Source organism: Phyllostomus hastatus, unplaced genomic scaffold (assembly GCF_019186645.2).
Source record: "Phyllostomus hastatus isolate PE091 unplaced genomic scaffold, TTU_PhHast_1.1 phas_contig_98, whole genome shotgun sequence".
NCBI lineage: Eukaryota > Metazoa > Chordata > Mammalia > Chiroptera > Phyllostomidae > Phyllostomus > Phyllostomus hastatus.
In genome coordinates this window covers 6,995,038-7,016,120 of record NW_025333999.1, presented here as the reverse complement: position 1 = coordinate 7,016,120, position 21,083 = coordinate 6,995,038, and the positions used below count along the sequence as shown (strand labels likewise).

Here is a 21,083-nt window from a genome sequence, read left to right as displayed (position 1 = left end):
ATGGAGTGGTTTGGGGTCCCAGGCCCACTGCTCTGGAAGGATCCCCCAGGATCCAGGAAGGATACTTCCCTTAGCACTGTGGGTGGTTGGGAGAGAAGGATGGCAAGGGCCAGGGAAAAGCTAGGGCAGAGACAGAGGGTTCTGGTGGGATATCAGGGCTGTGGAGGACCCTGAGGACCTAGGAGAGGGTTCAAGGACACAGGAGGTGTTAAGGAAAGAACTGCCTCCCACTACCAGGAAATGGGAGTCAGTCCTCTCCCCTCCTAGGGTGTATTGGGGGGGCCCTGTGCTGCTATTCTTCGTCTCCACTGCCCCAGCTCTGTTTGAGGTCCATCCCATTGAGGCCCTGACTGGTGTGTGGCCCCTACAGTCACCCCTCTTGACTAATCTGACAGTGCCTCACATAGTCTCTCCTTCCACCTGTCCACCATGAAGTCATTTATCCAGGACGTATTGACAGCCCTCTGTGTGCCAGGCCCTGCCTGCCCAGGGGATGCCCTGGTGAGCAAGCCAGGGCAGCCCTGGCCCCAGGGTTCAGACCTGCGGGACAGAAAGGCAGCTAAGTGAGGTAACTGCACGTATCCCAAGGGCACTGTAGGGTAGTAGGGGGCAGCTCTTGGGTACCCCAGACCTTTCGAGGGCCACCCCCCACCCACAGCTCCTGGACACAACCTTAGCCAGAGACTGACTAACAGTCATCTCAAAGAGTTCTGTGCAGGACTCTGGCCAGTCAGATCTCTCAAACCGAGTCCAAGGGCCTGCAGGGGAAGCGTGTGGGGAAAGCCTGGTAATTTGCATGATCATCCCACCCTCTAAACACTCGTAAACGCCCCGTCCTAGCTGGTCGCTAGAGGGCGCAAGAGGCAAAGGCTTGGCCGGGCACTCGGCTTCCGAAGGGTCAAGGTCAGAAGTCCTGGCTCATTGAGATGGATGCATTGTGATCCTTAGCCCTTTTTCTCCTATGTCCTCGATTCCATTTTTCAGAGAGCCAACTAAGTCTCCTTGAGGCTGGACTACTCATCAAGATCTTGCATCTGCCCCCACGCGTTCTAGACGGGCTGGAGGTCTCCCTCCTCAGAGGGTAAGACGTTCCTGCTCATTAGGACTTGCTCTCAACAGAGCCCCAGAGATAAGGAGGGCGGCTGGGAAAGAAGCAGTGAGCTCCCCGTGCCTCGCTCGGGCAGGAGTCTAGCACACATGAGTGTGAGAGGGATCTAGAAGGGATCCCAGCCCTGGTGAAGTGTGGCTTCTCCACCCACTCCCACTCTTGCTCCACCCAAGTCTTCAGATCTGTGGATAGGGTAAAAGGAGGCCCAGGAGGGCAGCAATGCCCCAGCTTGGGCCGCAGTGGTCAAGGTGGACCTCGGACTTGAGTTTGGCTTTTTGTCCTTATCCCCTAGTCCAAGTCATGGTTTTATTTCAGTTCTGCTCTGAGGGTCCTGCCCTGGTACATCCCTTCCTAGCTCTGCCATATCCCTCAAGTGAGACCTCTGCATGCTCCAAACTTGGTCCCAGTGCTCCTCCACCACTCATACCCTCTCTCAGGCTCTCCTGTTCTGCAAGAAACCCATGGAGATGCCCCTTTGGTGCTGCCACACACTGGGCCTGGCCCCAAGGAACCCTCAGGCTGGAGGAAACAGCTGCACACAGACATCCCAAACCACTGGGTCAGCACTGGACTGGGGATGGAAGAACCCCAAATGAGAGAGGGAGAGAGAAGGATTTTGGAGAAGGGGACATTAAAGGTGGACCTTAAAAGTGGGCATTGGAGCTGGGATGGGGACCCATGGTCCTTTAACTAAAGGCCCTACCTGCTGGACCACACTATCCTTGCCATGGAGAGTCTTTCAAAACCTTCCTCTGCTTGACATTATGGGAGAGGATCTGGAGGAAGAGGACTTGGGAGAGGTAGCTTCACCACACTACCCTCTCACCCCGGTCTCCCCCATCTTCAGATCCCTCCACCTGACCTCCTTCACCCATTTCTCCTCACAACCCTCCCCTCCACCCTCCAACATCTTACTCCAGTAACTAAGGTGCCTCCTCATCTGAGAAGACTGAGGTTGAATATCTTGACTCCCAGTGGTGGACAGGGGTCCACAAAGAGTGACACAGCCAATGGTGGAGAGAGTACAGGAGAAGAGCATAGGATAGGAACAGCGGCAAGGGAAAAAGGAGGGACCATTATAGGAAACAGGATGTGAATGATAGAAGATGGAATGGGGGTGCAGGAACAAAGGAGGGAGCCCCAGTAATGGGAGGGGGCAAGAGGTGGGTCCCACCCTTCCCACTATGCCCCTGCTGCTCCCAGAGCTGCTCCAGCTGCTGCTCTTATGTAACCAGAGCCTGCCTGTTGCATCAGAGACAGCAGGCTGCCACAGGTAAACAGAGTGGCCCTTGGGGGGCCTGGGGCTCCCCAGCCACTTCCACACTCCCCAAGCCTTGTTCTGAACCTTGGAATCAAAGCAGAAGCCCCCCAGACTGGCCTGGGCTCCAGTGTGTCCTTGGGAAACTGGAGTATCTGTCATCGGACACTGAGGTGCAGTGGTGGCAGTGGTGGGGGAGGCAGAGCCCCTGGTCCGCACCTTATGGCACAGCATGAATCCTGGGTTTATGTCCAAGGAGAAATCTGTGCCCAGCCTAGGAGTCCAAACTGCCCATGTCACAGATAGGTAAACTGAGCCGTGGGAAGGAGCACAAGCCTGTTCCCTGCCTTAGTGTCCCCCACACATATCTCCACATGCTCACTCCTGAGTACAGAAGTACAGCCATCTCCTGCTGTCTTCTCAGAAGGTGGACACCAGGCTGCCATGTAACCCACCTGCATCTGTCCAAAAATGACCACCTCCTCTCCATCTTGCAGCCTCTCCCTGGGCTCCCAGCCACATCTGTTCCTGCTCCAGCTTCATCTTCCTCATCTCTCCCACCAAAGAACCCTCTGCACTCTTCCTCTGCACCTTTGCAAAGGCTGTTCTCCCTTGGAAAACCTTTCTTCCAGTGGCAAACTCCTACTCAGCCTTCAAGACACAGTACAAATTATCCCCTTTTCTGGGAAGCCCTTCCTGACATCTCTGGCCCAGTCCTGACTCCAAGGGGCTGGAGGAGTATGTGGCAGCTGCTCTGCCTCCTCCAGACTGGGGGCTTCTATGGGATCACCGAGTCCAGCATTATCTTCACCCTGTAATTCTTTTCACATTGATTCACTCGCCTGTGACACTCCTCTGGACCTGGCTGGGCAGTTCTGGGATCCCAGGGAAGATGTGGATTTAGAGGCCTGGGCTGGGGCCCAGTCCTAGAAGCCCCCTTTGGCTGCCCTTTGAAGTGGAGGAGGGTGCCCAGCAAATCGAGGGTCTGTCATCCATCTGCAGATGGATGAGGTCACACAGATGACTCCAGAACCCCTTTCATCTGAGAGCAAGGGTCAGTGTTAGCTTTGAGAAGGGCTCTGTTACTGGAACCACCAGGGACGGATTTATATTTCACTCAGGATAGAGTAAGTCTAGTGCTGGGGCTGGCTGTGATTAAAGACAGGGTCTAAATTAGGGTCAGGATCACAGTAGGGTCAAGGGAGCCCAGTGCAGGCGGGGAAAGTCTGGCAGGTCTGTTCCAACCCCTTCCCCATCCCTTTCCCTCATTACACGCATCTCCCGGTCCTTCCCAGTCTGTCTCCTGGTTCTGAGGTGGGGCCACGCCCTAGTGCCCGCCCTCTATGCAAATGATATCATTCGGCCCAATCATCTCCAGGGGGCAGGGCCCCGGCTCTGAAGGCACCTGTGGCCGCGGAGTACCGGGCGCTCCGTGCAGCTGCTGCAGTTCCCTGCGCTCTTCCGAGGGTCCAGGCGGACAGAGCAGGTGCGTGTGGCGTCGGGACCAGGCTCGTGCGGTGTCCTTTGAATGTCATCTGTGGGCTGGGCTGCGTTTGGAGGTCTGAGTGTGCTGCTGTACATCGAAAGTTCTATGTCTAGTGGTGTGCGTCCTAGGATTGTGAGTCCAAGGAGTTGTGTGTCCAAAGGGTGTGAGTGAGTCAGAAGAGTGTGAATCCGAGGGGTGTGAGCCTGAAGGGCAGGGTATGTCGTGGGGGGGGTTGTGAGTCCTTCGGTTGTGTTTCTGAGAGGTTGTGTGTCCAAGGGGCATGTGGCTGAGGATTTCTATGTCAGCTGGAGAGGAATTGTGTGTCCAAAGTCGGGGTGCCAGACTCCCTGTCATGTGTCTGTGACCTGTGTGTCTGGTCTATGGGCTGCAGTGTCCTCCTCTCCTGAAACACCCCTTTTTGTACCCTTGAGGCTCCTGTGCACAACCCCATGCCTTCCTGCTGTGGGTGTACCCTCATGTGTCATGGCCCCAGAGCCACCTGCGGTGTGACCATCTCTGTGTGCCTGTGACTGCTATGACCCTCACCTGTGCATGGGGTCTATGCCTCATGCAACAAAAGTGGGGCCTCTGCTGGACCCACGGGGTGCCCATACAGTAGGCACAGAGCTCCGAGGTGGTGGGTCACAGCTGCCTTTAAGGGGGGGGGGCTACCACTTTCCTTGTGCCTCAGTGTCCCCATGTGGGACATGGGTATAGGAACAAGACTTACCACCTGACAAACTTGAGGCTCTTACTTTCATGGTAATGGTCCTCTTCTCTCCACCTTTCTCAGAGTCCAGGGCTGCAGATATTGGTCAGCAACTGGGGTCCCTGGTCACCCTCAGTCCCCAGCTGCAGACTTGAGAAGTCAGAATTAGCTGAGGCCTCCTGCCTAGCCTGACCAAGAAATCCTCCCTGGGGGATGTCAGGACCTGTGGCTCTTTGGCATCTGGATACAAGAACTCTTAGGCTCTTAGCGTAAAGGAACTAGGTTCCAAAAAAGTATTTAAACTCGGAAGGACTGGCGTGTCGGGTTTGAAGTCAGGCTCACCCCCTCCTGTCCCATGCCTGCCTCCTACCACCTGTCTGAGCTGAGGAGTGAATCTTGGCTTACAGGGAATGAAATTTCTGGATATTCAGGGCCCCGGGGACTCATCTAGGAGAGCTGGAAGCTGATTATCTGGTCTGAAGTCCCCACTTTGTAGGAGGAAAGACGGAGGCCAGGTACAGACTCCCGGGCACCTCAGAGAAAGGATGGAACACAAGATGGACCCCCAGACCCTGAGAGAAGAAAGCTAGGAGTGAGGGGCTCCAGCTTTCTGTGTGGCCTCAGACAGGTGGCTTCCTCTCTCTGAGCTCTGTAGCTGCCCCTGTGACCTGTCATTTAAGTTCCATCTTACCTCCCTCCCATCTCCAACTACCCAACCAGGCAGACATCTAAAAAATAGAAATTAAGAGGAAAAAGGGAATTAAAATCATTTATAACCTCAACTCAGATGCAATGAGTGTAGACATGTTGGGGGTTTGGACTTCTGGAAGATTTGAAGCACATGTACCTGGAGACAAATGTGATTTTTCAGAGAGCATTTATCATATGCCTGGGATCCCATTTGGGGTGAGAGAGCTCACTGCAGCCCAGTCGTTGAGGTATACACAGAGGTTGGGTCCCGTTTCTGAGCTCCTAAAAGTATCTCTCCGGGTGTGTATCACGGGGATTTGTGAGGCTGCCCCTTCACCCCAGGCTCAGGAACAAGTGTCTCAGACTGCAGTGGTGCCCAGGCCCTCTTCCCAGACGGGGTGGCCACAGGACAACCCTGCGGTACAGGCCCAGGCTTGAGTAGGGATCTGAGAAGTCTTGTCCCATGGCCCTGGGAAGAAGCCTGCTTCCTCCTGTGTAAAATGCAGCAGCTATCTCCGCTTCACTGGGCTGTCTATGGGTCAGGTGGGCCATGTGTATAAATGAGGTGGTGCGTGGGCCCAGGCATGAGGTGCCATCCGAACTGTGACCAAGCAGAGGTGCCTAAGAGCCCCATCCAGGTCCACCCGACCCCACCCTCCACCAGGGGCCAAGGAGGCCTCAGGTCCAATGCCTTCACTGGCCTGTTCTCCAGGCTCAGCTTCACTCACGGTCAAGGTGGGGACCTTGACAGGGAGCAATCAAGACTTGGCACAATGAACCATGGCTGTAGGAACAGGATTGTGTCGTCCACTTTCCACACCCACAGCCCTCACTCTTTCCTGATGGATGCTGTCCTGGCCTCCTGCCCACACAGGGCTCCTCCCTACTGCAGCCACTGGTTCTGCTGGAAATCCTGAATCAAACTGCAGCACTCCCCTGCTCACACACCCTTCACAGCTCCCCATTGCTCTATAGTCTGACCTCCTACCCTGATCCCCCAGGCCCCTTGCAGTCTCCATGCCCTCTTTGGTCTCCATCTGCCCCTCACTTGCCCTGTCCCAGCCACACCAGCTTCCACTGAGCCTGGAACCTGCTCAGCATGTTCCTGCTTAGGGTCTTTGCACCTACCATTCCTTCCACAAGGCAGTCTGTCCCCCACAGACCTACACGGCTGGTGTCCTGTCATCCTTGAGGTTCCCTCCTTTTCAGAAAAGCCCTCTGGCCCCTCTGTTCAACGCAGCTCCTACCAGCACCACCCACTGCCTCCCCCTGTTGAATTTCTTTCTTGAAGACCTCTGTCCCTGACACAGTTATATGTCTGTTCCTACCTCCCCCACAAGACTTGGCAATGGGGGAGGCCAGGCTGAATCTGCCCTCTCCCTACCCTTGTGTCCCCTGGCACCTGGTGGGCTCTCAGACATTTATGGGAATAGAGTGGAGACCAGGGATGTCCCAAGGCCCTGTCTTGGAGTCCCTGCTGACTGTGTCTTGAGTCTGTGGGGCTGTGGGCTGAATCCCTTCTGCCCAGCACTGACAGATGTGCTAATTTCCCAAGCAGGGAGGCCTAGGCCTCCGGGGATGAATTTCTGGGGCCCCACAGGGAGATCTTTCTCTGGAACAAAGAGAGGGAAAATTTGGGCTGTTCCTGCAGCTGCATTGCAGCTTTGGGGACCTCACTGGGGGCCTTGGGTGGCCCTGGGCTCCAATCTGCCTTGGACAACAGCATTGGGTTCTGAATGTAGAGTGTCTCTGGCCCCAGGAGTCAGGATCCCGAGTCCCTAGGGAAATTGGATTGGGCAGCAGGCCTCCATTTGCATTGTCTGTGACAGAGAAACCGGCTCAGTGTCAGGTGAGCATGTGCTAAGCTGGGCCTGTCCGTCCTTGGGACATGGTTTCTTCCGATGTGGCCGTGGGACCTTTGCAGGGTCAGTCCCTCGGCCTGAGAGGGCACGAACACCATCCAGCAGGCTGTTGTGCTGTTGGCTCTTCAGAGCAGGGATTTCAAACTGGCGGCCTATGGGCCAGATGGGAGCCTCAAATGGGTTTTGTGGGTCACAAGGTGTTTAAAAGAAAACTTCAACAGTTGCCAATGTTTCTTCCATTTGCTAAGTCAGTGTTTGCTTGTTCATTTGGGAAGGGTGACTGGGGGACTGCTGTATGCCTGGTGCGGAGGAGGCTATCCTTGCCCTCACAGAGTAGAAGTCCTCATTGGGGGGACAGTATTGTTGAAGAAAGCAACAGAGCAGCACAAAAGTATCCGTTAGGGCTAAGTGCTGCAGGGAGAGAGGGATCCTGCCTGGGGAAACTGGTGCTTCCAGAAGCAGGGGTTTCTGCCGGTCCTGGAAGGACAGCTACTCAGACCTGGGCATTCCAGGGGGAGGGCATAGCCTGGGCTTTGGGAAAGTGGAAGGGCTCTCTGGGGTTGGTGTGTCAGGTGCCCAGAAAGGGACAGAGGTTGTATGAGAATTTCTGGTACTTGAGGCCTCCCCAAGCGTAGGAACAAGGTGTAGGAGGAGCTCCTACAAGCAGGGAAACTGAGTCTTGGAGCACTTCAGGCAATGAGTGTGTGGTGGAGCCAGGATTTGAACCTTGGTCTGGCCAGGTCCACAGCTGTAGCCCTCACCTCTCAGTGCATGGCCACAGTGGGCCCTCCTGGGAGCAGGCCTGGGGAGGGGTCTATGAAGGTGGGTCCGAGGGTGCCCCAGTGGGTGTCAGTTTCCCCATGGGTGCCAGAGGGAACTAGGAACAAAGGGACCCCCCAAGGGGTCTTCTCCATCTGGAATATTCTGGGCTTCTGGAATTCAGAGCTGCATATGGGTGATACACCCTACCCTCAGACCCCCAGCTTTCTAGGGGTGCTGACTGCCTTGCCTCAGAAAGCCAGAGGGTGGGTGACACCACTGTAGGTATGAGACCCCACCTGTGTCTGGGTGCCTGCACGTAATGGGAGACCAGCTTGGCGACTGCATGTTGTTAGGGGGCCTGGTGTGTTTTGGGGTGTTTGCATGTATTTGGGGATCTATGTGCCTTTGAGAGATTGGCATGTGCTGGAGGCACGATGTCTGTGTGTCGAGGGGTCTGTGTTTGGGGGCTGTGGGTTTTTGTAGAGTGATGTGGTTTTAGGGGGTATGTATGTATTGCGGACTGCATGTTTTGGGGTATTTTGTATGCAGAATCCATATGAGTTTGGGTGACAGATGCTTCTGGGAATCTCTGTGTTTTAGGCACCTGTGGATTTCTTTTTGGGGGGCACTTGGGGCTCTGCATGTGTTTAGGGGAATCTCCCTACCTCTGCTCTGTCAGTCCATCTGAAGAATAGGCCTTCTCCCCACCCGCTGTTTCCCAGCCTTCTTCTATATGCCTGGGGCCCTCTCTCTAGGCTGAGCACCCTCACTTCCTGCTGAGGAGCAGTGATCCAAGGTCAGGGCCCAGTGACAGATGAAGAAGAAAAATAGCGTCTATAGAGCACCTACATCTGAAGCCCCCCTCAACTCAGGCACCCCGACTCCCTATTTTCCAGAAGATAAAACTGAGGCCCAGGGTATTTTGGCCACAAGAGAGGCACTGCTGGAGCCCACCTCGTCCCCAAGGGCAGATATGGGGCTCCAGGGGCTGCTGTGGGCTGAGCCAGCCCCTAGGTCACACACAGTAACCCCAATCTGAGGTGCCACCTCCCAGGCCCCAGGGAGAAGGCAGGCTCAGGTCCTAGCTGGAAGGGGGGGTCATGGGCAACTGGGGTCAGAGCCACTAGAGCCCTCAATGCGGGGGGGGGGGGAGTCCTGGCTTTCCAAGGGGCTCTTCCTGTCGCCAGTAATGAGGTACTTGGGGAGCAGGTGATGAAACCACCGCCTGAGTTGCATGAGGCAGGCCCCTGGCCTGATTCGCTGCAGCGGCCCAGGAGCAGCGCCCCCTCCCCGCTTCGCCGAGTCCCTGTGCACCCTCACCTCCCCCCACCACCCACCTGCCTCTCACTTCTCCTTTCCTACCCTCCTTTCCCGGCCTGGGTCCCCAACAAGCTGTGCAGCCTCTGGGCTCAGGGGTCTGGCAGCACTCTGTCGCTCATCCCCCCTATTAGAGTCCCACTGGGAGACCAGAAGAGGAACTTGATTCGTTCCTGATCTCTTCTCTTAAACACTCACTGCAAAGCCTTTGAGGCCATGGTTCTCAGATTTTATAGGGGAGGAAATGGGGGTTTGATGTCGCCAAGCGTGTCCTGTGCTTTTAGCCATGATCTTGCAAGATGGCATGCTGATTCAGTGTCCCCAGTCCCAAGGCACAGTCTTTATGACTTCTGAGCGGCCACAAGACAAGGTTGAGAGACATTTTCCTCCCCTCCACCCCCTTCCTCCCCAGCTGGTGGAAGGAAGAAGGGTTCTTACTCCCGTTCACAGGTGAGAAAACTGAGTCCTCCATGGAGCGAGACCAGAGGAGAGGGCCAGTGGGAAGGTGACATCCATTTCAGCCCCCATTTCCATCACCAGGGGCCTCACCAGGCCAGGAAGTGACAGTCAGCCCTGACGGACCCCAGGGATATTTGTCAATTGAATTAGTGACCACATGTCTCAACGTAGAGAGTTTATGATACTCCAGTAGCTCATGAAAATCTTCCTTCATACCCCCAGTGCTTCCCCAGCATAATGCTCAGGCCGGGGACCCTGGACTCCTCCCCCACCCCAGGCGTGTGCTAACAGTGTGTCCTGTCCCCTCCATCAACAGCTGGTCCATGCACTTCTGCCCACCTGTAACCCCGTCTCAGTTCAGGGCCCCGTCTCTAGCCTGGATACCTGCTCTAGCCTCTTCCTATCATCTCACTCCTACCTGGAGCCGGACACCATTCCCCATGGCAGCTAGAGCAGGCAGAAACTTTAAAAAAAATCTTTGATAGAATTAAGTCATAGAAATCATTCTGAGTAGAACTAATGAATGTGCACAAACTGAACACATCTTTGTGCCCAGACCTTGAACCAGGCCAGTAGAACACCCCTGGCCCCAGGACCCCCACTGCCCTGTCACAGCACCTGCCCTTGCGCCCATGTGCTGACTGACATCCATAAGTGAGCTTTGCCTGTTCTGGAACTTCATGTAATGGACTCACATGGCATGTCTCCTCTGTGGAGTCCAGCACTGTTGAATTGGGACAAGTCTGGGAGACTCCCCCAGGTGGCTGCGTGGGGCTTGAGTGCATCCTTTTTCTGTGCTATTGTAGAAACTACCATCGAGGGCATTTGGGTCATTTCCAGTCTGGGGCTATGATAAATGAAGCTGCTGAGAACGCTCTTGTCTGTGTCCTTTGATAAAGCATAGACCCATTTCTCTTGGGTGAATACTGAAGGGAGAGATCGTGGTGTCCCAAGGCAGACATATGTTGATGTTTAGCAAAAGCCAGTTTTCCGCAGTGGCTGTACCTCCTTCTCCTCCCACCAGCAGTGCATGAGAGTGCTAGGGGATTTTTATATCCCAACCCTCCCCTGCCCCCAAACTCTCCATGGCTTCCCATTGCCCTCAGAATAAAGCCCACAAATACTGACTGATCCAACCCCTCAACCCTCCCCACCACCATCCTACTTGCTTCTTCCCTTTGCTGCACTGTCGAGCCATAGAGGCTTCTTTGATTTTTTCAAAACACTAAACTCACCGTCATTCTGACTCTGGCCCCTGCCGTTCCTGGGATGGGACCACCCTCCCCCCAGATCTTCCCACCACTGACTCTCTTCCTTCATTTGACTGGCTTTCTTATGCTTCAGGTCTCGGGTCAAATGTCACCTCTTCAGATAGGTATTTCTTGAAATCCCTAGCTAACAATGCCATTTTTGTAGTCAATACTTCACTCTTTTTGGACCTGGGTAGTTCCTATTGTTTTCAAAGGTCTGAGTTTGTTTAAATAACATTGCACTTTTCCTGTCCTATAAGATTTGATAAAACAGTCATAAAACCATCTGAGCCAATAGTATTTTTATGATAGGTCACTTTTCTAGTCATCTTTGGCCACTGGTCTACTTATACTTTCTACTTCTTTTTTTTAAAATGTTTTTAAAGATTTTATTTATTTTTAGAGCGGGAAGGGAGGGGGAGAGAGAGAGAGAGAGAGAGAGAGAGAGAGAGAGAGAGACAGAGGGAGAGAAATATCAATGTGCGGTTGCTGGGGGTTATGGCCTGCAACCCAGGCATGTACCCTGCCTGGGAATCGAACCTGCAACACTTTGGTTCGCAGCCCACGCTTACTTTCTACTTCTAATGAGATTCGTTTATCACAGTGATTGGGACATGGTTGATCTTAATAAATGAAGCATGAGGGTACAAAGAAAGGGGTGAGGAGGGGATTGTCTCTCAGCTTCAAATGCCCACCCCACTGCCTGTTTGCTCAGGATCCCATTCAGTCTCTCCACTGGGGCCCAAATACATGCTTCCTCCTCTGAGATGCCCTCTTGGATTTCTCATGACCCTCCATTCCCTGTCGATGGGTCCATCTCTCTGCCTCTCTGCTGGGCAGATGCCACAAGCTCTCTGCTTTCTGGCTAGACGTTGGTGTGGGGGCTGCACAGAAGAGGCTTCCCCAAACCTCAGCCTCCCTCCTCGTGCCTGGCACATTCAGCAACCACCACCACCTCCCCCCAGCAGTTCCGATCACGCCAACATCTGGAGAACCGGCCGCTGGTTTGTCTGCGGCTTGGAGTGGGGATTTGCATGTAAGTACAAATATATATGCACACCCTGGGCCTTCCACCCCCACATTCCTTGGCTGGCCCTTCACACCTGGGCCTGAGACAGGTCCACTCAGTGGTTGGATTTGCATGCGCGTGTATTTCTGGGTAAGGGAGTCAGCTGGGGGAGTCTGAGAGGAAGTTGTTGAGGGAAGCTGTGGGGAGTTCAGATGTGTCTCTTTTGACCTGCTCTATTCACCAAATCTACTCAGTCACCCCTGTATCTTATCCTGAGGGGCTTCCAGTTTGGAGGAGACGGAGCTGGATACACACATTCCCGGCCCGATGGGGTCAAAACTAAAAGGAAGGATGGGGGCTGTAGCAGTCGGACTGAGGGCAGGGACAGCTTCCCAGAGGGACGAATTTTTTGAGCTGGCATTTGAAGTGTGAAGAAGAGATGGGCAAGAGCCCTGATCAGTGTAGCTCAGTTGGTTGGGTGTCATTCTGCAAAGTGAAGGGTTGTCAGTTTAACTTCCAGTTAGGACACATGCTTAGGTACTGGGTTTAGTCCCTGGTCAGGACACATTTGAGAGGCAGCCAATGGGTGTCTCTCTCTCTCTTTCTCACATTGATATTTCTCTCCCTCTCTTTCTCCCTCCCTTTCCTTCTCTCTAAATAAATAAATAAAGTCATTGAAAATATATATAAAATTTACCATTTAAAATTTTAATTTAATTTTGTTTTTTAAAGATTTTATTTATGTATTTTTAGAGAGAGGAAGGGAAGGAGAAAGAAAGGGAGAGAAACATCAGTGTGTGGCTGCCTCCTGCACACCCCACACTGGGGACCTAGCTCGCAACCCAGGCATGTGCCCTGACTGGGAAGCAAACCAGCAACCCTTTGGCTCACAGGCCGGTGCTCAATCCACCAAGCCACACCAGCCAGGGCTAAATAAATAAAATCTTAAAAAAAAAAGAGTTGGCCAGATGAAGAAGGTGCTAAAAGGCTTTCCAGCAGAGAGCATCTGTTGAAGGCAGAGGAACGTGGGCAGGAGCTGACCGGGGCAGGGCCAGGCTGGGAACTGAAACTGTCTCCTGATGGCAGCAGGGAGCCATGAAGAGTGTGTGAGCAGCGAGGGTCATGATCAAAGCTTTGTGTTGGGTCGATCCCTCAGGGGCCAAAGCTGGGGATGATTTTAGTTCCTGGGTAAGGACTAGAGGTTCCAGGGTCACTGAGAGTCAAAGGAGTAGAACCCCTGGGTGAGCCAATTGGTGCCTGTTGGGCCCGGCCCCAGAAATGGCGGAGACCTGGTGCCTTCTGGAGGACCCAAGGATCCCTGGAGTACAATGACTTCACCCCCAGTCTCTGCCCAGGTGGATGCAGCCCTTGGCCTCCCCTCCAGTATCCTGCCATCTCTAACCCGCACCCCCCCACCCCATGGCAGCCACGGAAAAACATTTCGATGGTAAATCAGACTCTGTCCCTTCTTACTCAGCCCCTCCCATGGCTCTCCGTCACTCTTAGACTCAAACTCTCAGCCTTCCCCATAGCTCAGAGGACCCAGAGTGGCTCTGCCTCTGCGACCCCTCCCCTGGGCTCTGAGCACCAGTCTTGTTGCTGTGTCTCTCCCTCCTCGGGCATTTGCACCTGCTGTTCCTTCTGTCTGGAACTCATTTCCTGTCTTGGCCTTTGGGTCTCAGTTCAGAGAGACCCCCTTTACTTTTTGGCTCATGGGGCTCCCCATTATGTGACCCCTGCCATAGCAAGGATGTCCTTGTCTAAAATGGGGACAGGCTGAGAAGTTGGATATTCCAGGCCCAGATTCTCAGGTTTGAGTCCCGTGTTCCCATGAGACCCTAGGCGTGGGGGGCATTTCCGGAGTCATCTTGGCACTGGGACCTCCGGACCAGTGCCCCTGTCTGCCCCCAGGGACCCATCAGGGCAAGAGCAACACATCCCAGTCGTGGGAACCCGCCCGATTCCAGCCAGGGATTAAAATTAGCCCCAGAGGTTAAATTTAGCAAATCAATCTGGAGCTAGGGGGCTGGGGCTGGGGCTGGGGCATCGGCCAGGCTCTGCGTAGTTGTGACTGCTCAGAAAGCCAGTCCAGGGAAGGTAGAGGGCACTCCTGGGATCTCACAGCAGGCCACATAGGATGGTCAAGGCACCTTACACTCCTGGTCCCTAGGACCCTGGGAAGCAGATGCGACTACTTGTGAAGACAGACCTACAGCACCGTACATTTCCCTACACTTCCCCAGAGCATATTTCCAGGTCTGTGCTGGCTGCTCTGCATTTCATACCCACCTCACTCACAGAACAGCAATGTGAGGCCCAGGGAGAAGTGTCCCTTCCTGAGGGCTGCCCAGTGGGTCAAAACTGGCTAGGACCTGAGCACAGGTCCACTTACCCTGGGCAAGCCCATGATATGGCCTCAGTCACCTGTGACATAGAAGTAGCTTGGGGTAAAGTGTGGTCACAGAATTGGTGGAGGGGTGCCAGGGATCTTGGGGACCTTGGGGTGGCTGACTGTACAGCACGATGGGTGCCACTCGATAGGCAACATGATTTCTTCTTCCCAAGGATCCCTGTGTGGTGGGCACTGGGGAGGGCCCAGACCCCAACACGCTCCTTGTTTTGAAGACACGCTGCCCTGCTTGAGTTGCCCATCTTCACCTCTGGGGACTCCACTGGGGAGATCTGAGATCCCCGTGAGCAGGGTCTGAGGTGTCTCCCAAGCTGCTCTGGGCCCAAAGAGTGAGCTGAGGGCTCCAAGCCTGAGACCTTTCCAGGGTGTCCCCGCCTCCTTCTGGCAGAAGGTGAGACAGGGTTGGTTTCTGTTATTTAAAAAAAGATTTTTAATCATGGCGGGTGGCTCAGTTAGTTGGGGAATCACCCAGGGAGTGCGTGCGGGTGGTGGGTGGGGTGCGACAACCAATCGATGTCTCTCTCCGTCTCTCTCTCTCTCACATCAGTGAACATGTCCTCAAGTAAAGATAGAAAAATAAATAAATAAAGTAATTAAAAATTTTTAACAGAAAGAGTCCATAATCACGGAGGGGGAAAGTTAGAAAATTCAGGTAATCAAAAACAAACAAAAAAAAGCCCTGACTGACGTGGCTCAGTTGGTTGGGCATCGTTCTGCAAACTACAAGGTCACTAGTTTAATTCCTGGTCAGGACACGTGCCTGGGTTTCAGGTTCAGGGATTGTAGAAGGAGAGGCAACCTTTGATGTTTTTTTCTCTCTCTTTCTCCCACCTTTCCCCTTTCTCTAAAAATAAATTAATAAAATCTTTTTAAAATTATTTTTATTTTTGATTTTAGATAGAGGGGAAGAGAGGGAGATAGAGAAGGAGGGAAACGTTGATGTGAAAGAAAAATGTCAATTGGCTGCCTTCCTAAAGTGCCCCTACTGAGGACTGAACATGCAACCCAGGCACATGCCCCAACTGGGAATCAAACCAGGGACCTTTCAGTTTTGGGGGATGATGCCCAACAAACTGAGCCACACCAGCCAGGGCAATGAATATAATCTTTTAAAAAATATCATCACCTGAGGATATATTTTTAAAATAATTCTTTAAAACATGAAAAAAAAAAGACACAAAGGGTCACACATTGTATGGTTCCATTTACATGAACTGTCAGTGGTCGCTGGGGCTGCGGGAGTGGGTGGGGAGTGACTGCTCATGAGAATAGGGTCTCTTTTGGGGGAATGAAAAATTTTTGGAACTAGCCCTGGCTGGTGTAGCTCAGTGGATTGAGCGCGGGCTGCGAACCAAAGTGTTGCAAGTTCGATTCCCAGCCAGGGTACATGCCTGGGTTGCAGGCTATAACCCCTAGCAACCTCACATTGATGTTTCTCTCTCTCTCTCTCTATTTCCCTCCCTTCCCACTCTAAAAATAAATAAATAAAATCTTTAAAAAAAAAAATTTTTGGAACTAGATAGAGGTGATGGTTCTACAACATTGTGAGTGAACTATATGCCACTGAATTATGCACTTTAAAATGGCAAATTTTGTGTGATGTGAATTGCACCTCAGTTTTTTAAAAAAGGAAAACCAACCTGTAAATTTCCATCAGATGGTACCTCCCATAACAAGCTTTTCCTTTTAGTCTTTTCTCCACACTCAATACAGTTTTTAAATGTATGTTTGTTTTGTGTGTGTGTGTGGGGGGGGGGGTTACTGCAGCCCTTGACCTTGTTTCGGGGGCTTTTGTGTGTTGAATGAGTTGAAAGGTCCTGGTGGGCGGGCCAGGCACAGTTTCAGAGGCTCAGGATTACTGAGTGCTACATTGGGTGTCCCTCTCTCCTGGCCTGTTGAGGGCTTTTTTAGGCTTTTGCCAATATTCATAAGAGCAGCACATAAGTGGCACCTGCTAGGCGCCAGGCAGATATAGGTTAGCTCACTTTGTCCCCCACAACAATGAGCAGTACACAACACTGTCACCCCTACTGCACAGATGGATGTCCAGAGAGGTCAGGCTTCCTCAGGTACCAGTTACCAGGGGGTAAGTTTTTAGATGCTGCGGCAGGAGCATCTGTACCTCCATCTTTAGTTCTGGGTCAGCCTTGTCCTCACGTGGAATTGGTGCAAAGATGTTCTTTGAGCATCTACAGCATTCTGGGCTGGCTGAAAATGGGGGCCGTGGGGGTGGCCCAGCCTACCTGGGTTTCCCCCAACACCTCAGCTCAGAGCCGGGCAGGGGGAGGTGGAGCAGAGAAGGAAGGCTGGTCGCCCGGCCCCCTCTCCACCCACGCACTCTGTCCTCATTTCTTCTTCCCCCAGACCAAGTTCGCTCTGCCCAGCCTAGGACAATGGGGAGGAAAAAAATACAGATCTCACGCATTCTGGACCAAAGGAATCGGCAGGTGGGTTCACTGGGTAGAACAGTGGTTGTGGGAAGGCTTTCATGGCAGGGGACGTGGCCTGGGCAAAGGCCTGGCCATTTGGGGGAACTGTAGGGGAATGAGCCCTGATGCCAGGTCTGGAGTTTGAGATGTAGCATTTGCTCACTTTCGTGATTCATGGAAGCCCTGGTCACAGAGGAGATGGAGCTTGACACAAACACACCCAACTCAGAGGGCTGGACCAGAGGGAGGCACAGAGCTGGGGAAGCTCAGAGAGGGTGTGGGCTCTGCCTAGGAGGCCGAGGAAAACATCCCAAAGGAGAGGTCACTTGGGCTGGGTTTTGAAGCATCAGTAGAAGTTTGCCAGGTTGACAAGTAAGACATACAGCCAGAAAGAACAGCCTGTGCAGAGGCACAGAATCATGAGGTGTGTTCAGGAAACTGTTACACCCCTCCCCCTTCCCCATGCCACTCCAAATCCTTGTTTTCTCCTGCTCACCTGTGGGTCCTGCGTCTAGGTGACATTTACCAAAAGGAAGTTTGGGCTGATGAAGAAGGCCTATGAGCTGAGCGTGCTCTGTGATTGTGAGATTGCGCTGATCATCTTCAACAGTGCCAACCGCCTCTTCCAGTACGCCAGCACGGACATGGACCGTGTGCTCCTGAAGTACACGGAGTACAGTGAGCCCCACGAGAGCCGCACCAACACCGACATCCTCGAGGTACCCTGGACCCTGCTCCTCAGGCCCACAAAGCCAGCGCACTGTGCTGGCTCAGAGACTAGGACTCTTGGTTTGTACAAAAGTGTTGCAATCTGGCTTTGCTGCCAGTTACAGCAGGTTTGGGGGTGATGGAGTGTCCCTCTGGGGCAGTTACCTGGATAGTAGAAATAAAAACATCAACCACTTCACATGGATGGCTGCACCATGTGCCCCCTACACATCATCCCATTTAATCCTGTCACCATTTGGTGAGCACAGAACAGAAGATAAAAGGCACCATGGAGCAAGCAGACCTCACTGAAATCCAAGACCATGCAGGTCACTGGTCTCAGGTAGCTGAGGAAATCCCATAAAATTGTCCTCAGGTGCTCAGTTTCTCAGCATTTATTGAGCACCTCCTGCATGCAGGCTCCAAAGTAGATGTAGATCAGGGGCATCAAACTCATTTTCACCGGGGGCCACATCAGCCTCGTGGTTGCCTTCAGAGGGCCTAGTGTAATTTCAACTCCTTAACTGTTAAGGAGTAGTTACATTTATACAGTCCTAAAATTATTTTGGCCCTGTGAAGGCAACCTCAAGGCTGATGTGGTCCCAGTGAAAATGAGTTTGACACCCCTGATGTAGATGCAGAATGGAGATACCCAGAGTTGTGTTCAGGAGGAGTGTTAGGACAGTGCTAACAGGCCTCGGTGGGTCTCTGGTTTCAGGACAGGACAGTCCCTCTCTTACACACAGTGAGAGGGAAAGTTGAAACTTACCATATAACTCACTGAGGGCTTTGGTCAATGGAATTTTACTGGAATAGACTGTACCTTCACTCTGCCCCACCCACAGTGCTGGGTAGGTCTCTCCCGTCACCCATACTATCAGACTCCCTGGCTAGGATGGGAGAAGTTTCACCCTGCTTTGTTTCCTCCCCGCAGACACTGAAGCGGAGGGGTGTGGGCCTCGATGGACCAGAGCTGGAGTCAGATGAGGGACCTGAGGGGCCTGGAGAGAAGCTGCGGAGGCTGGCAGGTGATGGGGGCGATCCAGCCTTACCCCGGCCCCGGCTCTATGTAAGTGACTCCCTGTCTTGCCATAAATGTGGCCCTCTCCCCATCTCCTAGGCCCAAATGGTCAAGACTAAGGCTGAAAAAGGGCCAGGAAACCTAGAGTTTGGTGGTAGGTCTCTGCCTAGATAGACAGGAAAAGCTTCCTGGAGGAGTGGGCATTGTAGCTAGGGCTTTGAAGGATGACTGGGAGTCCAATAGGCAGATAGCTTTTCTTTCTTCCTTCCTTTCTCCATCTCTCTCTGTCTCTCTCTCTTCCTTTTCTTTCTTTCTTCCTCTTCCTTCCTTCCTTCCTTCCTTTCTTTCTTCTTTTCTTCCTTCCTTTCTTTTTCTTTTTTTTAAACATTAGGTGATATGGGTTTTTTTTTTTAAAGATTTTATTTATTTATTTTTAGAGAGGGAAGGGAGGAAGAAAGAGAGAGAGAGAGAGAGAGAAACATCAATATGCAGTTGCTGGGGGCCGTGGCCTGCAACCCAGGCATGTGCCCTGACTGGGAATCGAACCTGTGATGCTTTGGTTCGCAGCCCGCACTCAATCCACTGAGCTACGCCAGCCAGGGTATTTCTTTCTTTTTTTTTCTTTCTTCTTCCTTCCTTCCTTCCTTCCTTCCTTTCCTTCCTTCCTTCCTTCCTTCCTCCCTTCCTTCCTTCCTCTTTCTTCCTCCCTCCCTTCCTCCCTTCCTCCCTTCCTTCCTTCTTTCCTTCCTTCCTCATTCATCAAACACCTGGGAGGCCTATGCTGAGTGAGAAGCCACAGCCCTGGGCCTGGCTGTCAAGGAGAAACAGATCCAGACACAGGCATGCCGGGCCATGTAAGGTTAGGTCACAGGGAGGAGTAGTGAGGGCTTCTGAAAGGTGGAGACTGGCCCTGAACACATTGGGATATTCTGTCTTGGGCTTGATGCCCTCACCTCCTCATTGCTCCAACCAATCCTGTCCTCTCTGCCCTCAGCCAGCAGCCCCTGCTATGCCCAGCCCAGACATGGTATATGGGGCCCTGCCCCCACCAGGCTGTGACTCCAGTGGGCTTGGGGAGGCCCTCCCTGCCCAGAGCCGCCCATCCCCCTTCCGGCCAGCAGCCCCCAAAGCTGGGCCCCCAGGTAAGCATGAGGCACAGGCAGAAGCATAGGGGAGAGGCAGGGGAGAAGATCCCAGGGGAGCATGTGGGGGTGTGGATCTTGACTCTAGCCCTCCTTGGCTGTGTTTATCACCTCTGGACCTGAGACTTCAGTAGATGACATGTCTGCCTGCCCTCTCTCTGGGGGTCTCCTGCTCCACAGGCCTGGCCCACCCTCTCTTCTCACCGAGCCACCTTGCTAGCAAGACACCACCACCCCTGTACCTGACAGCTGACGGTCGGAGGTCAGACCTGCCTGGTGGCCTGGGAGGGGGCCGAGGGGGACTGAGCACCTCGGTGAGTGAGGGGAAGGAGGGTCAGGGCTGTGGGGGGCAGGTAGGGTGGCCTGAGTGTGGGCCTCAGTTCCCCCTTCCCCCTTTCTCTGCACAGAGAGGCCTCTATGGTAGCCTGCAGAGTCCATGTTCTGCTGCAGCTCCAGGACCCCCACTCGGAAGCTTCCCCTTCCTCCCAGCAGGGCCCCCAGGTATGTGCCCCCCACAGCCCTGCCTGCTAGGCAGCCCACACTCCCCCACCCACCACCTCGAAACTGGCTAGTGGGGGCCTCAGTTTACTCCTCCTGCCCCCCCAGAATATGGCCTTGGAGACCCCCCTCCGCCCCCGGGATTGCTGCAGCCCCCTACCCTGGCCCCCTGGCAGCCCTCGAGGGGCGATGGGCCCCTAGCCGCCGCTGCCCAGCCCAGGTAAGTGCCCTGACTGCCTCTCCTACCAGTCAGGCTCCGCGGTGGGGCCTCTCCTTGTCTTCCGAAGCCCCTAGCCACTGCTGACACCTGGTGGCCACTCCTGTTCCTGCACTCAGCCCTTCCAGAGTGCTGGCGGAGGTGGGGGTGGGGGGCGGCTATTTTGGAGGCCCCAAGAGAGATGACCACCCCCTCCTTTCCCAAGGTCCTCCTGCTGAGCCTTTGCCCAAGCCATGCCACCTCCTGGTTTCCCTCCCTTCCTCACAGAGCTCACAGCTCTCTCTCCCTCCTCCTCTCTTTGCAGTGGGGGCCGCAGCCTGGGCGAGGAGGGTCCACCAGCTCGCGGTGCCTCCCCAACGACCCCCCAAGTCAGCATCAAGTCTGAGCGTCTCTCACCGGCACCCGGGGGCCCCAGCGACTTTCCCAAGACCTTTCCCTACCCCTTGCTCCTGGCCCGGCCCCTGGCAGAGCCCCTACGGCCCGGGCCCCCGCTGCGCCGGCTACCGGCCGACGGCTGGCCGCGGTAGTGGACTTGGGGGTGGCACTGGCCCTGCCCCCTATTCCAGGCTGGGCGAGGTCACGTAGGCTCGCCACCTCCCTCCCCATGTCCTTAGAGAAGACCCAGTGGATACGGCCCCCTTCACGGTGGGGGTCTGGAGAAGGAAGGTTGGGTTGGGATCCATGGACATGGGGCTCGATTTCCCCTTCCTGAGTGTGTACCCACCAATAAAACATGTATGGCCTCCGT

General features: G+C 53.9%; 2 protein-coding genes across 8 annotated transcripts in view; both read left to right on the top strand.

Annotated features, from left to right (window-relative positions):
* Positions 1-1,081, top strand: part of BORCS8 (BLOC-1 related complex subunit 8) — an 11,109-nt gene extending 10,028 nt beyond the window's left edge. Inside the window, exon 6 of the mRNA XM_045852960.1 lies at positions 985-1,081. The gene's annotated coding sequence lies outside the window, so the exon portion shown is untranslated. The remainder of the gene's footprint in view (positions 1-984) is intronic.
* LOC123828216 (myocyte-specific enhancer factor 2B-like) overlaps positions 1-21,083 on the top strand; it is a 27,963-nt gene extending 6,880 nt beyond the window's left edge. The window contains exons 1-10 of one of the 7 annotated variants that reach the window (XM_045852950.1): positions 1,030-1,081; positions 11,771-11,937; positions 16,685-16,767; positions 17,265-17,468; positions 18,392-18,526; positions 19,473-19,620; positions 19,801-19,934; positions 20,028-20,121; positions 20,227-20,338; positions 20,640-21,083. In XM_045852950.1, coding sequence (XP_045708906.1) covers positions 16,714-16,767; positions 17,265-17,468; positions 18,392-18,526; positions 19,473-19,620; positions 19,801-19,934; positions 20,028-20,121; positions 20,227-20,338; positions 20,640-20,862 — 1,104 coding nt within the window. In that variant the 5' untranslated portion in view covers positions 1,030-1,081; positions 11,771-11,937; positions 16,685-16,713 and the 3' untranslated portion in view covers positions 20,863-21,083. Of the gene's footprint in view, positions 1-1,029; positions 1,082-3,765; positions 3,853-11,616; positions 11,938-14,475; positions 14,712-16,684; positions 16,768-17,264; positions 17,469-18,391; positions 18,527-19,472; positions 19,621-19,800; positions 19,935-20,027; positions 20,122-20,226; positions 20,339-20,639 lie in introns of those variants that run through there. The other 6 variants (XM_045852948.1, XM_045852949.1, XM_045852943.1 and 3 more) reach the window with 6 other exon arrangements.